Raw genomic sequence first — 19059 nt, forward strand, 5'->3', positions numbered from 1 at the left:
AAGCTCCTGCTGTTCATAAAACCACTCAATCAAAGTAGTTTTGTTACAGCAGCTGGAACTGAGTGAGACAAATAAGCAGGCAGGCGGATGGAGATACTGATGCAGACACACACACATACTACTATCAGACAACAAGGAAAGTTAAGGGTTAACAGGAGAACTATCAAGGGAACACTTCGTGCAAGGATGGGCATGATGAAGGACAGAAACGGTAAGGATCTAACAGAAGCAGGAGACATTAACAAGAGGTGACAAGAATACACAGAAGAACTATACAAGAAAGGTCTTGATGACCCAGATAACCACGATGGTGTGGTCACTCACCTAGAGCTGGATATCCTGGAGTGTGAAGTCAAGTGGGCCTCAGGAAGCATTACTATGAATAAAGCTAGTGGAGGTGATGGAATTCCAGCTGAGCTATTTCAAATCCTAAAAGACAATGCTATTAATGTGCTGCACTCAATATGCGAGCAAATTTGGAAAACTCAGCAGTGGTCATAAGACTGGAAAAGGTCAGTTTTCATTCCAGTTCCAAAGAAGGGCAATGCCAAAGAATGTTCAAACTTCCACACAATTGCTCTCATTTCACATGGTAGCAACGTAATGCTCAAAGTCCTTCAACCTAGGCTTCAACAGTACATGAACTGAGAACTTACATACGTTCAAGCTGGATTTAGAAAAGGCAGAGGAACCAGAGATCAAACTGCCAACATCCACCAGATCACAGAGAAAGCAAGGGAATTTCAGAAAAATATCTACTTCTGCTTCATTGACTATTCAAAAGCCTTTGACTGTGTGGATCAAAACAAACTGTGGAAAATTCTTAAAGCGGCAGGAATCGCAGACCACCTTACCTGCCTCCTGAGAAACCCATATGTAGGTCAAGAAGCAACAGTTAGAACTGGACATGGAAAAACTGACTGGTTCAAAACTGGAAAAGGAGTATGACAAGGCTGTATATTGTCACCCTGCTTATTTAACTTCTATGCAGAGTAAATAATGCAAAATGGCAGAAACCACTCTAATGGCAGCAAGTGAAGAGGAACTTTAGGGCCTCCTGATAAGGGTGGAAGCAGATAGTGAAAAAGCTGGCTTAATACTCAACATTAAAAAAAACTAAGGTCGTGGCATCTGGTCCCATCACTTCATGGTAAATAGGTGGGGAAAAAGTGGAAGCAGTGACAGACTGTATTTTGTTGGGCTCCAAAATCACTGCTGATGGTGACTGCAGCCATGAAATAAAAAGACACTTGCTCCTTGGAAGAAAGGCTATGACAAACAGACAGCATATTTAAAAGTAGAGACATCAGTTTGCCAACCAAGATCTACATAGTCAAAGCCACGGTTTTTCCAGTAGTCATGTGTGGATGTGAGAGATGGACCATAAAGGAGGCAGAACACTAAAGAACTGATGCTTTTGAACTGTGGGCTGCAGAAGACCCTGGAGAGTCCATTGAACTGCAAGGAGATCAAACCAGTCAATCCTTAAGGAAATAAACCCTGAATATTTTTTGGAAGGACTGTTGCTGACGCTAAAGCTCCAACACTTGGCCACCTGATTCAAAAAACTGACTGGAAAAGATCCTGATGCTGGGAAAAGACTGAAGGCAAAAGGAGAAATGGACATGAATCTGAGCAAACTGGGAAACAGTGGAGGGCAGAGGAGCCTGGTGTGCATGACGTCCATGGTGTCACAAAGAGTCGGACATGACTTAGCAACTGAACAACAACATTAACTAGGGAATCATTTCCTAACATCAAGTATTGGGCAGAGACGGAGAAAGGTATAATTCTGAACCCTCCAGTAGACCAGAATACTCAAGAAGGCTTCCCAAAAGTGAAAACTAAATTACACCCTGAAGACAGGTCAGGATTGTCTTGAGCAAAAAGGAAGGGAGACATTTCAGGCAGAGGGAATCAACATTTGCAGTGAGCACCCAGGGGCTGCTTGAAAAGAGCACACACACAGTCCTGAGAGCACACACACAGTCCTAGGAAGAGAAAAGAAAAAAAAAAAGGAAGTACTATGCGCTGTCACTTCTCTTAACTAGAGCCCTCAGAGATGTAAATCAGCATGTGCCTAGAACCATGGGGGGAGGGGCAGGCAGGAGGTTATATCACGGTTTGCCAGCACCATCAGGAAATACATCAGAAATACACAGTTTCCGGCTCCCCTCTAACCCTAAGCATCACTCTTGGGGGTGGGGGGCGGGGGGCGCGCGTCCAGCACTGTGGGCTTCACAAGTCCTGCAGAGGATCCTCATTGGGCTCAAATAGGAGAAGCACTCCCCAACTTAATGAGAAATCTAGACTGAAACATGCTTACAAGTAAATCCTTTAAAAGATACACAGGAAACATTCTACATTCATAAGAGAGAGATGACTTTTGTCCAGTGCCCAGGGGAAAAGATCAAGTTCTTCAAATAGCAGGAAGTGTCTATTATAACAAAAATCTCCTTTCAGACTGGATTCAACTACTTATTTTGCCCTGTTCTTTTTGGGCCTCTCAAGCTTGGAGTTACTTCCTGTGACACTTTAAGATGCATATGGGGACTTCCCTGCTGGTCCAGGGGTTAAGACTCTGTGCTTCCTATGCTCGGAGCAAAGGTTGGGGAACTAAGATCCCACATGCTGAGCATGGCCTGGCCTGAGACATAAAGCCGATAAATAAAGACTAAAGTTTTTTTTTTTAATCTGTATGAATAAGAAGCTGAGGGATTCACTCCGCATTTGACTGACAGCCAAAAATATCAAGGTTTTCATGTTTCAGCAGTGGACGTGCTATGAACTGAGCGAGGGCTGCAACGTGGCTCAGAATGCTACTTCTCCACAGAAGCACACGGAAGGACTGACCACACTGCTGTCCACGGACTGGGCGGTTACTGGCAAGACTGCAGGCCTGGTTTGTGCTTTAAAACACACACACACACTAACACACCCCAAGTCCCACCACTAGAGTGCCCTGCGTTACAGATTCTGGGTTCCTATGTGGCCACTGTCTCTTTTGCTTGTAGCACAAAAGTGAAAAATTATTCTTACTTTTAAAAGAGAGTAGTAAAAATGATAGGCCCATTTGAGTAACATGTAATTTAAATCCACAACACAGTCTTTAGCATTTAAATATATATACATATGTGATGATCTTTGGGGGAAAAAAAACTCCTCTGGAGAACGTGTACCCATATTTTGAGTTCCACCTGGATTTTCAGTTAGATTTTCAAAGTCTTCAGGCCACCCCCAAATTTTAGGATAACACACCAGATTTGTCCCTGCCTCTTTTAATACTTAATAAGTTCATAATGATTTCATGTGAATCCAGCAGTAACTATAAAAAGCCAAGTACTGTGAGGAATAGTTTTCAATTCCATTTAAAGTCCCAAGAATGCTCAGCTAGGGTCAAATGACATCATTATCTACGACTTATTTTAAGCAACTTTGATTTTTTTTTTAAATTTTTTTTAACTTTAAAGGCAGGACACCCAGATACTCTCAGGTTGAATTACAGATGTATTTTTGGATGCCATTTGATTGAACTAATCAAGTAATGTCATGTAATTATTGGTGGAGTTGTTTTATTTTCCCCTCTCTGAGCATTTGTTTGAAATCTGATGTTTCACACCACCACCGATCTGCATTTACTCCACAACTTCAGGAAGCAGAGAAAGACACACCCTCAAGTGGTCAAACCAGGGCCGTGTGTGGTATTTTGTTTGTACTGGAATTGTTTGCCCTAATACACATGAGCATCTGCATATGCCTGGCACTAAACCAAACTGAGAAGACAAAATCAGATATTTCATCCATCAATTGTCGATTATACACGATCACACAGAGTAAACAGAGTAAGACATTAGCATGAAGCTCATAAAAATTCCTATCTTTAAGATATCATCCTATAGAAAACTTAAAAGTCTACTGATCACAAGGCAAGCATTTTCGTCTTCCTAAAAGTTTGCGGTAACGAATGAGAAAACCTCCTGAGCAGGACAATAACAAACTTCCTTTGTGCAATCCCAAACTTCCACAAACTGAACTTAAAACAGATTTGAAATAGCATCCACCCACCCCTTCCATACTGGAAACACACAGACCCTATGCCCTTTGGTTTATGGACCCTCTTCTCTTTGGCATCCCCGCAGATTAAGAGAACAAGGGTCCTGAGATTTAAGGCTATAGGACGGACCTGGCACATAAAACTTCAAAATAAAAATCACTGCCCCCCTTCCCTCAGCACCAAACAGAACAGCATAGCTACTCACGCGGTGGATGCCCAGTCCCCACAGCTGCCCCCATCCGCAAGCAGATGGTTCCTGTCTGGTCCAGGGGGCCCAAGGGCAGCGGCAGTCGTGGGAGATGGTGAGGAAAGTGAGTCCAAGCTGCTGGGAGGGGTGTCCTCCTTAGGAAGACTGGGACGGTCGCCTAGGGAGGAGGAAAAGGCATCAAACAAAAGCTCAGAGGAGGAAAAAACAACTCCATTAATAACTACATGCTCTCACTTGATGAGTCGATCCAATTATAACCAAAATTACATTTACAATGCAGTCTGAGAGGATTTTGGTGCCCTGTCTTCAGGGATTTTGTTTTTTTTTTTTAAACCAAAGATGCTTAAAATAAATCATAGATAATACAAAATGAGGAGTGTTTCCCCCACAAGAAAAAAAAAAGCAATAATCAAAATCAGATCAAGAAGGAAGATGAAAGCCTTAATGGCGGCCACAATGACTTCCTGGTCTCTAAGGAGCACAGTCATAAATCAGTGATAACCTCAAGAGCAGTCCAGAGCAGTGCACCAGCCCTGCCGGGTCCAGCCTCTTTCTTTTCAGCCACATGATGACTCTTCAAGCTACTGCCAATCACCACTCACCACATAAATTCAACAACTTGCAAGGGACCTTGTTTTCTGAGCTGAAATCTTAGATTACAATTTAACAGCCCAACTGATTAAATCATGGACAAGGAGAAACTTCCATTTGCTGGTGAACATGAAGATGTTCTACAAGAACTAGGCCCAGGCAGTGACTGCAGGGGATGACTTTTTTTTTTTTTTTAAGATTTATTTATTTATTTGGCTGCACTGAGTCTTTGTTGCTACACACAGGCTTTCTCGAGCTGCAGAAAGCGGAACGCCTCTTCATTCACGGGCTCCTCGCTGAGGCGGCTTCTCTGGCTGTGAAGCAGTTGCAGCTCCTGGGCTCCGGAGCACATGCTCAAGAGTCGTGACGCTCAGGCTTAGTGGCTCTGCGGAACATGGCCTCCTCCAGACCAGGGATCAAACCCTATCTCCTGCATTGGCAGGCAGATTCTTAACCACTCGACCAACCAGACCAGGGAAGCCCCAGGAGATGAATTTACACTCAAACAGAAGAAGCATTTCTTTAATGGGTTCCATGATTTTCTCACTCACAGAGGACCATTTGGTGAAATACGTCTAGTATCATTTGTACACATTATGAGCTTGGGTAGAAAATGCAGAAGGTGGGGAGGAGCTCAGAAGAGCTTCTGTCTCTCTCAACTGGTCTCCTCACCTCCATGGTACTGTCAGCCCACATCACCGCTTGGCCCCTTCGGGCAAAGTCATGGACTCCATTAAATCGTAACTGCTCAAGGGTGCCTTCCAGAGGCAGCAACTTTCTATTAAGACGGCAATGACTTGGCTTTGATGTTTATAAATAATGGGTCACGAGAGTTGCTCAACAAACTGCCATGGCAGCAGATGACACGCAATGTGGAAGGTCACACCCTAGCCACAAACAGCTTCCAGCTGATTAAAGCTTCCTTCCTCCTCAGGCCTAAGTCCCAGAAATCGAGGATGTATGAACCCACTCTCAGAAAAGCATCTTACACAGACTTCAGCTCTACTCATCATGGAGCACAAGCAAAATCCCTGGCCTCTGATTAGGCTCACTCCCAAAATACTAACCTTGAAAACTGACTGTGTAAAAAATTTTTACTTAACTCTGACCCAGCTTACAACTAAGGCTAAAAGGATCTGAGGAGCGAAGATCTGGAACAGCAGAATTCAGGCAAGAAGGAATCAGAGATGGTGATGGCTGGAAGAAGGGATCCCTTAAGGAAGCACTGAGCAGGATGAATGGTCCCGTGCAGAAGACTCCAGAGAGGAAGAGTTTTCTGAGTTTTTTCCTTTCTTAAACGCATGGTTGGGGAAGGAGATACAATGAGCAAGAGGTGAACGTGATCTCTGTGGGCAGGTCTTCTCCCTGAGCAAAGTCTCTCTATAAAAGCCTTGTTCTCTCCCCTCATTCACAAACACACAGTCCAGAATACTGCATGGACATAGAGAGTAAGTATATGGATATCGAGGGGGAGGGAGGAGGGGGATGAACTGGGAGATCTATGTACATTACTGATACTATGTATAAAATAGATAATTAAAGAGAACCTACTGTATAGCCCAGGGGATCCTACTCAACACTTTGTGAAGACCTAACTGGGAAGGAAATCCAAAAAAAGAGGGAGGGGATATATGGACAGCATCTCGCTTTGCTGTACAACAGAAACTAACAACAATGTAAAGCTACTATACCCCAATAAAATTTTTCTTAAAAAACCAGAATACCATACACGCTTCCTCTTCCAGTGAACTTCCTTTTCCTACAGCCCTTCACCACAAACACATTTAGCTAATTGGGATAATTCAGCCCTGAAGAGAAGGACTCATTTTCAGGCAAATGAACCGAAACCCACTGCTAGATTTCTGTGATTTCCTTTTGGATTATTTTCGTTCTGGGATACAGTCCACTCTGCAGCAAAGGCTGCTTCTCCCTCTGTGCCCGGAGAGCTCCATCCACCCAGTTCTCATGCGAATGAGACCTGGAGCTCCAGCTTTTCCCCGGCCCTTCCGGGTAACACTCAGTCATCCTGGGCAACCACTCCCTTTAAAATTAGGACGGCCGCTTGTGTAACCACAGCACAGAGTCTAAAGCAAACTCTGAAATGTTTTCTGGCATGACAGCTGCTAATTCGGGGTTTGGCTAGAAGGTGCAAACGGGGACCAGATCTGCAGTAGGACGGGGTAACCTCCACAGTGGGTCACATGCCAGCAGCTTCCTGGCGGCAGGAGGCTGGGTGCTGGCCCTCTGCTCTCTGGGCCACGGGCCCTGTCTCCAGGGCAGGGCCTGACCCAGCGAAAGCAGTAAGCGGGCCTGTTACTCCCTGCGTCATTCCTACAAGGAGAAAGCTGACAATGAGAAGGAGCTTGAGGAAGTGGAGCCCAAGGTCCCAAGTTCCTTCCAAAAGGTACATGCCTGAAATGTTCGCACAACCACAGACACTAGCTCATCACCAGCACCTGCAATTCTGTCCCCAAGCAGACTGACCCAGCACAAACTGTCACTCAACATATTAAATCACAACGCCAGTAAGAGAATTTCTCCCTTCCTTCTGGCCAAATGGTGGCAATCTGAACCCTCAAGTGAAAAAAAAAATACTGATACAAGGGCATAGGCGTACACAAACTGATCAAAGAGCTCCCTCAAAATTCCCTTCTTTCTCACTGTTTAGGAAAGAGCTTTTCTACTTAAGAATCACTGAATTTGAGGAAACGTTAATATCAGGCATGAAAAGTTAAATATTCTAAAACTTTAGTTTACCAACACCAAATGACTTCTTTGTAACTATTAACAGTAGGAAAATGATAAAGCTTTAAAAAATTCTGTGTTCGACAATATCGGGAGTAAAGACTTTAAATCCTGTGAAGCTCACTTGTACTTGAGAATTAAGGTCAGACACCCTCATCATTTTTCACCTTGCATTTCTGCAGAGTGTCACACCACTTCTTTGCTTAGGTGCTGCCCGTCAACAGGCATCTCCAGACAGACACGTCACCTACGAGCAACCAGGCTGAGCTGGGCACATGAACCAGAATGGTGCTGAAGGGCTTTCGTTAGCAACAGACTCCAAGATGAGAAAGAAAGGCACTAGAACCACCAGCATCTAGAAGAGAGAATGACTTCCTCACAACCCCCAGATTAACCCCCACCTTCTCCATAAGCTCTTGCCAACACGTTTTTTTGCCTGTTCTCTCCTCTCTCACAACAGCAAGCCGCAGTCAAGTTTACACTGCACTGTCAATGCTTCCACGACCTGGTTTTAGCTCCCCGCCACTGTTACACGTCTTCTGAGGGTGGAGACCGCTTCTCGTCTCGGTAACCCTTACGGAACACAAGGCAGTGCGAGGCAAATCAGGAGGCTTCAGGAAATACTGACTGTGGGCTCACTGCCAGAGGAGAGATCATGATATTGCAAAGCCAATACCTCCAGGAATTAACAAGGGAAAAAACCTACAAACCTCAAAGTAGTCCTATTATAAAATCTGCACACAGTTTCTGAGGATTATCCTCTCCCTTTTCAAGCCACAGATATCAGTCATCCTCTTTCTTCAATTTGCTGAGGTTCTGCTTACATACAGTAAGTCCCGGACATACGACCCTTCAAGGTGTGAATTTTCAAAGATGCAAATGTGAGTTCCATCACCGTCAGGCCTCAGTGAGACTGCAGCTTGCCCTCTGTCTCTTACTGCTGACAGTCCTTCAGCTGCACCATCTCCCACCTCTTCTCCCTCCCCTAGTCCGTAATGCTTCTTGATGCCAGCCCCTGTATGCCAGCTCTTGTACTGTACTACTGTACTTTCCAAGGTACTCTACTGTAAGATTAAAAATGGTTTACTTTTTGTGTTTATTTTTTAATGTGTTATTTGTGTGAAAGTTATGATAAACCTATTACATCACTGTACTATATAGCTGACTGTGTTGGTTAAGTACCTAGGCTAACTTTGTTGGACTTACAAATGTGTTCTCAGAACACAACTCATTCATATGTAGAGGACACGCTGTACAAGGCTCACTACCCTCAAGTTCTTGCCTTAGATAACTGGGTGAATGCAGAATTATCCATTGAAATAGGGAATGAAAAGCAAGGAGCAAGTGAGTTGGGTGTGGGACATAAATAAAACCAGTTGTAGACATGTTAGGTTTGAGGGATTAGTAAAAGATCCAGGGGATCTGGTTAAACAGCTCCAGAGCCCTGGAGAGAGGTCTGAGACAGTTTCACTGATGTGAGAGGGATCTGGGTAGAGTTGAAGTCCTGGCATTGGATGGAGAGAGCAAAGGAGAAGATGTAAAAATGGAAGAGAACCCTGGAGGAACTTTAGAGTAAGGAGCAGGCTTCTCCTTACTGGTGGTGGTGGTGTTTATTGCTGTTATTCTGGTAAAGAGAGAGAAGTGTTGTAAGTATTTAGGACTTCCCCCTAGACATAGACTCGCATTTAAAAATGGACCAAAAAAATATTCATGAAGACATACCTTTCATGCCAGCTACTGGGATGGCCAAAAAGTTCATTTGAGTTTCTCTGTTACGGCTTCTGGAAAAACTCGAACAAACTTTTTGGCCAACCCAATAGATTCATTACTTATTCTGATTTCTTTATCACCCTGAGCACGTGCATAAGTGCTTTGTTCTCATGAGCAACTAAAACAATCTTCAATGACTGGCAGAGAACCGAGCAGGAGGAGGGAAGAAGAACTCTATAATTCTACCACAGTAAACAACTCAAGAGGATGTTTATCTCCTATATTTTAATATACTGATCAACTTTAGTCAGTTGAACTTTCTTATTCTGATGATGACAAGGTGAAACTCTCCACTCATCTTCTGCTAATTTCACTTAAACAGAATTGCTGTTGCATTGTTGGAGGGAAAGAGGCTCAGAGTTATCCTTCCCATTTTCTTCATTTCTCCTTTGTCCACCTCTCAAATACACTTCCTAATTGTTAAGAAGTCAGAGATGGTTCCCTTTGAATCCCTTTCCAGCTGTTTTCTACTTAGCCTAGAATGTTTGGGTATGAGCTGAAACTGTAGACGGTTTCTGTTATTCCTCAGAGACAGGCTATCTGCACTAGTAAGGCTGGTCCATGTCCCCTCTCTCAAACATCCTGGCTGATGAATTAGCAGAAGTAAGAAAGAAAAGGAAAATGGACAGAAAAGAGGACAGAAAGAAAGCAAAAAAAAAAGAAAAGAGCTAACGTATTAGTTGAACTTAACTCTTGACAAACCCCACAGTTACACGTTTGGTTAAATGGAAGACAACAGCAGATTCCCTCCATAGTTCCCCTGGCACATAAACACCCCTTCCATCAGATCAGAATAAACTTGGATGCTCCTAAATATTGAGCAGCTAGTCACAAGAATCAAAGAAAGATTTATTGAGAACAAAGTAACTGTACTTACTACAACACAGTTAACACTTTTACAATACAGATCAGAATAAACTTAGATGCTCCTAAATATCAAACACCTAGTCATGAGAATCAAAGAAAGATTTATTGAGAACAAAGTAAGTGTACTTATAGCAACACTAACTGTACTTATAGCAACAGTAACACTTTAACAATAAAGATCAGTCAGGAAATTTTCAGTCAAGAAGACAATGAAATTTTAAAAGGAAACCCATTTTTTCCCACATATACCCAAAACAACAAATATGAAATGATTTCTTTTTTATTTTTTAAAAATAAACTTGTACTTGAAAATTTGCTTCACATTTCTGTGAAACAGAAATAAAAAGAAAATAGTTTCAGAAGTCAGTGGGAGCTCAAGCCAGAAGTCTACTGGCTCCAGGACCCAGCAAAACCAGTAGACGTTTCAATCCTGTGGTGTCCTTAGACCAACATACTTACAATACACCAGGCATGATTCGGGGTAGAACCAGGCTCCCCAGTGTAGAATTAGGGGTTGGGAGACACCACACGAAATGAAGGCCAAAAATCTATGATCAAGTGCCCTACTTGCCTGTGAAATGGATTTGATAAGCTTGTCTGCTCCCCTCCCCGGAATGAGAGTTGTGTACAGGAATAATAGCTGGTTCTGAACCAAAGCACCAGGTTCAACCTGGAGACCCTGATAAAGGCGAAGCCAGAAATGGAACAGGAAAAAGAAAGAAGGAAGAGAAGGAGACTCCAAACCATCCTAAGCACAGGTACACACACAAAACCCTCCTTCACAATGGGCTTATACCTACAATTTCTAAGAACACAAAGAAAGCTACGATAGTAAACTCAACAAAAATTCAGCAATTTAGAGATCTGTAACATAAAAGAGAAGCGAAACTGCCAACATTCAGATCCCAGAAAAAGAACTACATTGAGAAGAAGAAATATTTAAAGAAATAATGACCAATTCCTCCAAATTAAAGAATCTGAAAGACCTCGAAAGACTTCAATCTATTTAATAAAGGACTCAGAGTACCAAACAGAGAAATAAAGAAAATGGTGCTCATAAAATACGTTATTGAGGAATCTGAGAATATCAAATACCGAGAAGAAAATAAAAAGCATCCTGACAGGGAAGATATTTTTAAAAAAGACCCAGAATGACATCAGAGTTCTCAACAGTAAAACTGAATTCACAACAATATTTTTTAAGTACTGAAGGAGAATTTATATTCAAACTGCCATTCAAATGCGAGGGCATAATAAACATATTAGACATACAAACACCCAAAATTTGGCACATAAAAAACTATAGCAATAATACTCTTAAAAGACAATTTTCAAATATTTAAATAAACGAAGCACTATGAGATTTTCAATGTCTACTGCTGTCTTCTGAAAACTTTAAGATAAAAGAAAAAAGAAAAAATAACCAAATTGATCCAGAACCTAGAATCATATCAACATGATGGGGGTGGGCAGCCCAGAAAGGAAATGTAGAGTTCATTAGTTATTCGTCTTATTAGAGATGGAGAGAGAAACATGGTTGAGTTTAAGAAAGGTGAAAGTTGCTCAGTCATGCCCAACTGTGTGAGACCATGGACTGTAGTCCGCCGGGTTCCTCTGTCCATGGAATTCTCCAGGTAAGAATACTGGAGTGCATAGCCATTCCCTTCTCAAGGGGATCTCCCAACCCAGGGATTGAATCCGGGTCTCCTGCATTGCGGGCAGATTCTTTACCATCTCAGCCATCGAGTTTAAGAAGCCAATAGATAAATGAGATTATAAATCTCAAAGCTACTTTAGAAACAAAGACAGAACATACATTAGTGGAAACAGCAGAAGAACTCTTGCTTTAGTAGAGAGAAAAGAGGAAAGGAAAAAAATTAAAAAGCAAAAGGTATCAAAAATAATTAAGTAAAAATTATAAAATCACAGAAATCCTAACATAATTGTAACTGCAGTATATTATATATATAAATGCATTAAACTCACAAATTAAAAGGCAGTGATTCTCCAATGTATTTTTTAAATCCAATAATATGTTGACTACAAGACACTTAAAGCAAAAAGACAAAGGTTGAAAATAAAAAAGTGATACTAGGTAAATATAAATCAAAATAAAGTTAATGACCTTAGTAAACTACACCAAACACAAAGAGGGTCATTTTACATTGATAAAGGGAAAGATCACAGAACAAGGAGATGAACACCTAACAACATGCCTCAAGCAACATATAGAACTGTACAGAAAAGTTTAAAAATCAACTATTGTAACTGGAGATTTTAACATCCTCTTCTCAGACAATGCTATCAGACAGGACAAAAAGAGAGAGAAATAAAGGTATCTGTAATCAATAATGCCAAGCATTCTGTTTTATACATGCGTACATGTGTACACACATACTTTGAAAGAAATAGAGGATAAATATTCTATAAGAACAAACTTTTTGAAGGAAATATTCTGAAAGATGAAATTATACATACTCTCTTCTCATGCCAAAATTATAAAATATTTAGAATAAAAGGATAGATTTTTATGATTTCAATATGCTGTTAAACTAAATATGGTTAAAAAGAGAATCGTAATTGAAATTTAAAAAGATTTAGAACTCAATGATAAAGACACTTCATATCAAAATTTGTGAAACATGGCACAATAATACCAAGAAGAAGAATTTTAAAGCTCTAAAATATTAGGAAAAAAAGAAGATTCAGAACATTTTCTATGCCATATTTAAAATATTGGCAATTTTCCTAAATATTGATAGTGAAAGGGTCATCATGACTGAATATTCAAGTTAAATTCAGTCACAGTAAACCCTAAAAACTAGAATTAACTAAAATCTATTTGATGTATTTCATATTTTAGTGTACCCACTCAACAAGGATTACTTGTATACTATAATTAATATACACAGGCTATTCCTTAAAGTAAAAAACTAATATTCTTAACTGATATTTTTATTATTGATTGGTATGTATGACTTCCGTAGGGGGGAAAAAATCTCCAAAATCACAATGGAAATTAACTAGAAAATATAATCAGACATATGAAAATTCACTACCTACGTATATAGAAATAAATCTCAAGGCTAAAATAACCTGTTTTACTTTTGAGTGTGCATGCGTGAGTGTGCATGCTCAGTCAATTCCCACTCTTTGTGACCCCACAGACTGTATTCCCGCCAGACTCCCGTCGGGTGGCTTCTACCAAAACTAGGTGCACTCCTTCCCCAGTAGGGGGTGAAAAGCTGACATGGTAATAGACGCCTCAAATCTCTCTCCCCTTGTGCATGGACTCATCCTCCTGTCATTTTGCAGCACAATTATCCTCTTGTCATTCTGCATTCTCTGTCTTTTAAACAGGGCTTCCCAATATTAACCAATAATGTCTTGCTTAGAGTGTCAACATCTTCTCTGTCCATTTGGTGTGTGTTCTCACAATGCTGCACCCAAGGAAGACTCAGGTGCCAAACATTTAGGCTTTATGTCTGAAGTTGAAGAGCACGCAGCACCTGCAACTTCAGAGGAGACTGGGAAAGGCTATCCCCAAGGAAAGACATGTCTGGGTACAAGTCACAGGAGCACACAGTTGTAATGAAGCTAAACGCGAAGAGGCTGAAACTGGGAGGGGATAATGAAATGCTGCAGGAGGAGAGTTTTGTTTGTTTTGCTAACTTATATAAGCCTGTTCAAAACACGACCTTTGAACTAAGCAGAAAATAGTCATGCTGCCCTAGTTTCCATCATGTGGTAGATATTATGACATCAATAAAATCTCCTTCGAGCCACAGTGGTCTTTCCTCCTAAGGTCACACGGGACATACAGTGTCCTGAAAAGGAGAGGGGTGCCTGGTATCAGGAACAGTACTCCCAAACTCATTTCACAGATACTCTGACTAAATAATTCTTACTCTGCTAAAATGAAGTCTGAGTTGCCATATTTCATCAGGTCAAAAACTAGTTTCTAGAAATTATGCTCAAGTGATATTCTTTAATAAACACTAATTCCAAAAAAAAAAAAAAAAAAACTAGTTTCTAAAACTGCACTGACTAGTGTAAAGTAGAATAAACCAAACCCTCCCCTTTACTCAAAACGCAGTTGGACTTGACCTTGTAAACAAAACCTAAGGCTGAAGAAATGTGGATGTGACCTCCAAAAATAAAGCTAACTCTTTCTAGGAGCCACTGTGATGCTTCAGCTATATGAACAGTAGAAAGAAAACAGGACTTGGCTGGTGGCGCAATGGATGGGAGTCTGCCTGCCAATGCAGGGGCTACAGGTTTGAGCCCTGGTGTGGGAGGTTCCCACGCACTGCAGAACAGCCAATCCCAAGCACCACAAATACCACTATAGAGCCCACAAGCCACAACTACTGAACCCGTGTGCCTCCACACGAAGCCCATGCACCCAGAGCCTGCGCTCTGCAACAAGAGGAGCCACTGCAAGGAGGAGCCTAGGCACTGCCGCAAGGAGCAGCCCCCGCTCGCCACAACCACAGAAAGTCCGTGCAGAGCAGTGAAGACCCAGCACTATCAAAGAAAAAATATATATATATGCGTTAATATACTGTATTGGTCTTTATCTTTCTGGCTTACTTCACTCTGTATAATGGGCTCCAGTTTCATCCATTTCATTAGAACTGATTCAAACGAATTCTTTTTAATGGCTGAGTAATATTCCATTGTGTATATGCACCATAGCTTCCTTATCCATTCGTCTGCTGCATATATATGGAATTTAGAAAGATGGTAACAATAACCCTATATGCAAAACAGAAAAAGAGACACAGATGTACAGAACAGACTTTTAGACTCTGTGGGAGAAGGCGAGGGTGGGATGATCTGAGAGAATAGCATTGAAACAAGTATACTATCAAGGGTGAAACAGATCACCAGCCCAGGTTGGATGCATGAGACAAGTGCTCAGGGCTGGTGCACTGGGAAGACCCAGAGGGATGGGATGGGGGAGGGAGGCGGGAGGGGTGATGGGGATGGGGAACACATGTAAATCCATGGCTGATTCATGTCAATGTATGGCAAAAACCACTACAATATTGTAAAGTAATTAGCCTCCAACTAATAAAAATAAATGAAAAGAAAAAAGAAAAAAAGAAAAAAAACATCCCCTCGTCAGCCTTCACAAGGCCAGTATAACAGATGGGATGTGGACTAACTATGGGGTTTTAAGGCTGACAGACATCAAAGGATGTAGCCACAGTTCATCCTTTAATGACTTCACCCACAGGGCGAGTAGCAGGCACCAAGCAGTGATAGCCCCCGAAATGCAGTTGTGAAAGTGTGTTAGTTGCTCAGTCATGTCTGCCTCTTTGGGACCTCATGGACTGCAGCCTGCTGGGCTCCTCTGCCCATGGACTCCTCCAGGCAAGAATACTGGAGTGGGCTGCCATTTCCTTCTCTAGCAGATCTTCCTGACCCAGGGATCAAACCTGGGTCTCCCACCTTGCAGGCAGAATCTTTACCGGCTGGGCCACCACAGAAGCCCTGAAATGTGGTTAACACAAGTCAAAGTATACTACTTAACTCATGAGGAATGAGACCTCATAGAATTATCATACTGGATTAGAATACTCACCCACCTAGGATATCACTCTACTTTTAACAAGGACACTCAAGAACACTTGAGTCATTCACGGCCTTACTCTTCCCACCTAAGTCTTGAAAGTACAGCATAATGTCTCCTTGCTTTCACATTACTGGGCGAGACTGTTGTAAATGATGGAGCCTTCAAGGGTTCCATCTCTGAGTCAAGGAGCATGACTTCCACAGCAGCAGCTGGAGCACAGTTACTGCTCCAAAGCAAGGATTACAGTTCTGTCCAGCATTTTGGTTTTGCATCTGGTCCTTAGTGCTAGCATCACCGTAACAACTAACATGCAGATACAAGGGTGACCAGATATCCAAATTTACTGTGAGACTGAGGGAAATGGGAAAAGGCTATGTACATTCCAATAACATAGAAGAACAGCCTGTCTTACCTAACTGGACTATCTAAGACTGGTTTTATCAAGTGGTCCACTCTTTGGTGGCGAAAAAAGTGAACAGGCCTGTTTCTTCATAACCTACTTAAACACTCACCCAGAGCCTCAGTGAGGCTCTCCTCCACTGAGGAGTTCTATGAGCTTCTAGAACTAAAAGCTGCGGCATAAACACGGAATGACCAGTGTACGGCAGAGCAGTCTGTGAGCAGCATGACTGAGAAGTGACAGGATCAGGTCCCAGACTCCATTAACACCTAAGAGCCAAAGAAAACTCAGCACTGCCTTCACAGCTTTGCATCAGTCCATATCAACTAAAATGGCCAAGGAATTAAGAGAACTTGCCTTATGAGACACTGTCAATAGTGGCATTACACAGATAAGATCAACAGAGAGAAAAAGACGTCCAAAGCAAGACAAAAATTAAAGCTGATATAGTTTTCAGCCCAGGTATTCTTATCCTTCTCAAAACATAGGCCAAAAGAGTTACATCTTATTCATTAGCTTTAATTAACTGGAACAGTGTACACACACATGCATGTATACACAAAAGTGTACACAACTCCATGTGTATGTGCACATACATGCAATTTCTTTCTTAAACTAATTAGAATAATAAAGACAGAATAGGAAACTCAAAGTTTGAATTTAAAATTAAACTTTTATAATTGCTAATATGATGGGATACATTTCTTTAAAAAGAGCAAATCCAACCCTCCCCTGCAAAGGGAATTCTCCTTTGCTATCCATAGATCAGCAGGTAGTAAACAACTACTATGAGAAAACAGTCTGGATTCTCTGATTAGAAAATCTATCCTAAGTCTTCCATTAGGGAAAGAAAGGTGAGGGGACTATAAGAAACTAACCAGCCAACTGTCCATTAAGGAAAGAACACTAATTTCACTTCTCAGCAGTGAAAGGTGCACTGAGAGACCAACTCTAACTGTCAAGTGGAAAGAAAGGTTCCTAAAACTCCAGTGACCCCAATTCTTGGCTCTGCTGCAAGTCAATGCAGTGTCATGCTGGGCGGGGGGGCAAGATGTCCCAGTTCCTCTCATTCCATTTGGCCTCATGGAACACAACAAACCGCAATGGGAACCACGATAAACTTAATAACATGCACATTAATGACAGTCAGAGTCTAGCTAAGAAAAATTCACTGCGGCAATATAATTTCTTTATCTGAAACAGTGTCTAAAAAAGCGAAATGTGACTCTAATGGAATAACCTCCCACCCTCAGTCCCCAAAGTCAAAAAGACAAAAGTACACAGAGATGCATCTTCCCCACCGACACACAAAACAAATCAGAGTAAAAGTAAACTCCTGTCACATTAAGGCACGAAAAGATGTAATGAAATTTCCATACAATTATAAAGTAGATTTTATTTTCTACTGCCTGAAGATGTTAAAAATGGAACATAATGCTTGCCTGAAAAGCTACCAAATGGCTAAGATATGCCAAAAGTATAAGCTGGGAAAAGCTGATGAGAGAATCAGCTGTGCTCTAATCACATGACATAAAACACAGACCCAATTACAATGTTAGAGCAGCAGCTAATAGGCATTAGGTTACCACTCCAGGAACCACCTCTGCTACTTACAAAGGTCAATGGAAGTCTGCAGCAATTCAATTACAAAGTGAGTAAGACCAGTTCAGTTGCAATGTCAACAGAAGTCAAAGCAAATTGCTTTAGTCTGTAAAGCAGAGAACATTTTTATGTCATAATCACAGGCCTCAGGCATTATTTACAGATTGAGATTTCTGCCTATATAAACAAACAAAAAATATGACCACCATCTACTATTGTCCTTAGGAACCAAAAAGTAATCAGATACTGAATCAAGCTGTCTTCCATAAACTTCTGAGGAAGCCTGACATTTTGACAGCTCAGGAAATTTAGAGCACTGTGCTCGGAACACCTTCCAGTCCAGCTGAGAAAGGAGGGTTGTTGGATTCCTAGCTATTTACCTGTTCTCCTCCCTTCCATTCTTTTCCCCTGAACAATATAAATTATCAATTGCCAGATGAAGACCTTAAGTAGCAACCAATAAGTCTCCTTACTAAGCTGGACAAAAATAACCAAAAATAAATGACTAAGTTACATTTTCTTGGAAAGCAGAAGACACAGAAAGTACATATGAAGCCCTCTATTTGTCCTCAGGAAAATGTAAGCTAAAATTCTTGAGTATGCACTAAATGTTGGGTGCTTACAGCCATTAACTCATTTGTTCTTGGCAAAAGCCATGAGGAAGTTTACTAACCCAAACTCATGAGGCTTGGAGGGGAATTTGCCTAGGTCATAAAAGACAAGCAGAAGAGGACAGGGACCGAAATCCAGGTTAGGTGACATCCAAACTTAACCACACATAATGCTGCCATTCAATAAAACTCATTGCTGTCTAAGTATTTCCACAAATATGTGCACTCAGTCACTGTGTCCAACTCTTCTGCGACCCTATAGACTGTAGCCCGCCAGGCTCCTCTGTCCATAGGATTTCCCAGGCAAGAACACTGGAGCGGGTTGCCATTTCCTTCTCCAGGGATTTCCAGTAATACTGATCCCCAAAATGCTAAGGCAATGAGACCATAAGAGCAGCCCAGGAGGGAGATGAAAGACGCATTAAATCCAACAGGAAAACACTACGCAGGGAGGGCTCCCCATTCTCAATGTGCTGCCAAGGAAGTTTCTCCAGGTCACCTCAGGCTAGTGGGACTCCATATGTTTCTCCTTGCGCTTTGCTTCGTGTTTTCTACTTCAAAATCTTCAACTTACACCCAAGACACCAAATAGTAAGCACAGCTTACATCAGTTAGGCTGAAACTGTTATA

The 19059-nt window shown here is 41.7% G+C and overlaps 1 protein-coding gene across 2 annotated transcripts in view; it reads right to left on the reverse strand.

The window, feature by feature from the left end:
- ARHGAP10 (Rho GTPase activating protein 10) overlaps positions 1–19059 on the reverse strand; it is a 358134-nt gene that overhangs the window by 23240 nt on the left and 315835 nt on the right. For both annotated transcript variants that reach the window (XM_043484882.1, XM_043484888.1), the window contains exon 20: positions 4260–4419. In XM_043484882.1, coding sequence (XP_043340817.1) covers positions 4260–4419 — 160 coding nt within the window. The remainder of the gene's footprint in view (positions 1–4259; positions 4420–19059) is intronic.

The sequence above is a fragment of the Cervus canadensis genome, chromosome 1, assembly GCF_019320065.1.
Source record: "Cervus canadensis isolate Bull #8, Minnesota chromosome 1, ASM1932006v1, whole genome shotgun sequence".
In the NCBI taxonomy this organism is placed as follows: Eukaryota; Metazoa; Chordata; class Mammalia; order Artiodactyla; family Cervidae; genus Cervus; species Cervus canadensis.